Below are 2,084 nucleotides of genomic sequence, written 5' to 3'. Positions count from 1 at the left end.
TGGGGGGGGGGGGTGGTGTCATGGTTTACATTTTGTTTTCATTTTTCATTTCACCTTAGATCCTTAACTCTGATCTGACATCAGCCGTTCTTCGACTTGTTTCTGTTCCTAAAGCTCCTCACAGACACATTTTTACTGTATCTCCAGTGAGGCAGAGCTCAACCAAGATCAACCCTCTGACGTCTGTGAAGAACATTGGGCTCAGCGGCCTGTCGGTCACCCAGTCAAAGATTCCCATCAACCCCATAAAGATGGTGAATGTGAGTACAGTCATCCTCTGCAGACACAAAGTATGCAGACTGTGAGCACGCTGACTCCTCATTGGTTGATATGATAAACACCTGAAGGCACCACTGAAGAAGCTGAATAAACCGAGAGAGGAGGAGCTGGAGGAAGAGGAGCCTGAGAAGGAGGAGTTGGACTGGTGGTCCAAGTACTATGCTTCACTGGAGGAGCAGGAGAAGCAGGTGAGATCCATATTTTACCCACCTGACCTGATTTAGTTAAGGCAATAAAGATGAAACCAGGTTAAAATAAAAGTATTGACACAGTGCAAAAGCCTTGACCCTTCCAAGGCGCTGACCCGTGAACGCTTTATTTAAAAAAAACTCCACCAAACTCAAGGGATGAGCAGCTTCTGTCTAAATACGACAACTTAAAACAAAACCTGTTTGTATTTTTTTTATTACTATCTTTTTACTTGGGCTGTGTCATAAAAACACGTATTTACTTTGTTTTAGTCCCATCTATGTAAATAATCTCAAACTAAAAATTTATCAGATATATAAGTAAAGTAAAGTGCAGTGTGTTGTCATCATTGTATGTTCTCATGCAATGGTGAAACTGGTTCTGTGTTTAGCCCATCACACCTGAGATACACCCAGGTGGAGCAGTGGGCAGCTATGTAGGTGTCCGGGGAGCGATTAGGGATAAGGTGTCTTGCTCAGAGACACCACGACATGTGATAATGGCTGGGAATCGGACCAGGGACTTACGGGTCCTGGGTCGGCTGCCATGCCTCTGCCCCATATAATCCTAGTCTTGGGCTAACAAGGGAATTACCAAAGAGCTGTGAGCTGAAACGTCGTCATATTTCAACATGTTGTGAAGAGTCTCTTTTAACAATTTGGTTACACTGACAAGTGCAGGACAAAAGAAAAGCAAAAGCAATTTAATGGATTAGTTTTGTTTCTTTTGTTTCTTTTAAATTAATGTATAAATAAAATAAATTAAAGAAGAAAAGGCCTGATATTCTGCAGATGAACAGTACAGAAAAATCACATTATTTTAAACATGTCATGCAGAAACACAAACATCACAGGGATTAAACGGGGCTGCCGTAGCTCAGTGGATTGCCCATCAGAGACCTGAAAGATTGACAGCTGCATCATCCTTCAATTTATATTTAGTGTACTGCTGTTTATTTACAGTATATAGCACCAAGTCACAACAGAAGTCATCTCAGGGCACTGAACAGAAACATTCACGTCCATTATAAAAGCCAGTTAGTAAAAGTTCTCAGATTGTGTGTTTTACTTGACGCAACCTGTTGGTTTGATGTATGTATATTTCTGCAGGCTGCTGAGAAGGAGCAGATGGAGGAACAAGCAGAGACAGGTACAGATTTACTCAGAGCTGAACAATGAGCTCATCTAGTTCCCTTCTAGATCAGTTGTTCATACTTGCGCTCACACAGACACATCTGAGGGTGTAGAAAACTCACAGTCCATATTACCGTGTTTTATTTACGCTATCTGAAAAGACGCTTGTGCCACATATGGTTTTACAGGGTTAGGGGGCTCGTTCATGTCCAGTGTTGATAAAGTTTTCTACTTTGAATAGATGGAGGGAATCTGTCCATGGCGAACATCGAGGAGGAGGAGGAGGAAGCTGTGATGGTTGAGGTTGAGCCTCCGAAACGCAAGAAGATTGCAACATTAAAGGTGGAAGTTAACGAGCCATTTTCTAGCATGTTGGTTATAAATGAGACCAGTGACCAAAGAAATATGAAAGCCAGCCAAACTTAACATGGTCCAACCTAATCGTTGTATGAATATATATATAATATATATATATATATATAT

At 41.4% G+C, this 2,084-nt stretch overlaps 1 protein-coding gene across 1 annotated transcript in view; it reads left to right on the top strand.

Annotated features, from left to right (window-relative positions):
- fer1l4 (fer-1 like family member 4) overlaps positions 1-2,084 on the top strand; it is a 37,982-nt gene that overhangs the window by 25,923 nt on the left and 9,975 nt on the right. Inside the window, exons 33-36 of the mRNA XM_037678970.1 lie at positions 148-260; positions 348-467; positions 1,578-1,617; positions 1,843-1,943. Coding sequence (XP_037534898.1) covers positions 148-260; positions 348-467; positions 1,578-1,617; positions 1,843-1,943 — 374 coding nt within the window. The remainder of the gene's footprint in view (positions 1-147; positions 261-347; positions 468-1,577; positions 1,618-1,842; positions 1,944-2,084) is intronic.

This window comes from Nematolebias whitei, chromosome 7, assembly GCF_014905685.2.
Source record: "Nematolebias whitei isolate Nwh7 chromosome 7, NemWhi1, whole genome shotgun sequence".
In the NCBI taxonomy this organism is placed as follows: domain Eukaryota; kingdom Metazoa; phylum Chordata; class Actinopteri; order Cyprinodontiformes; family Rivulidae; genus Nematolebias; species Nematolebias whitei.
The sequence above is the reverse complement of the archived record's forward strand: the minus strand, read 5'-3'. Positions and strand labels throughout refer to the sequence as shown.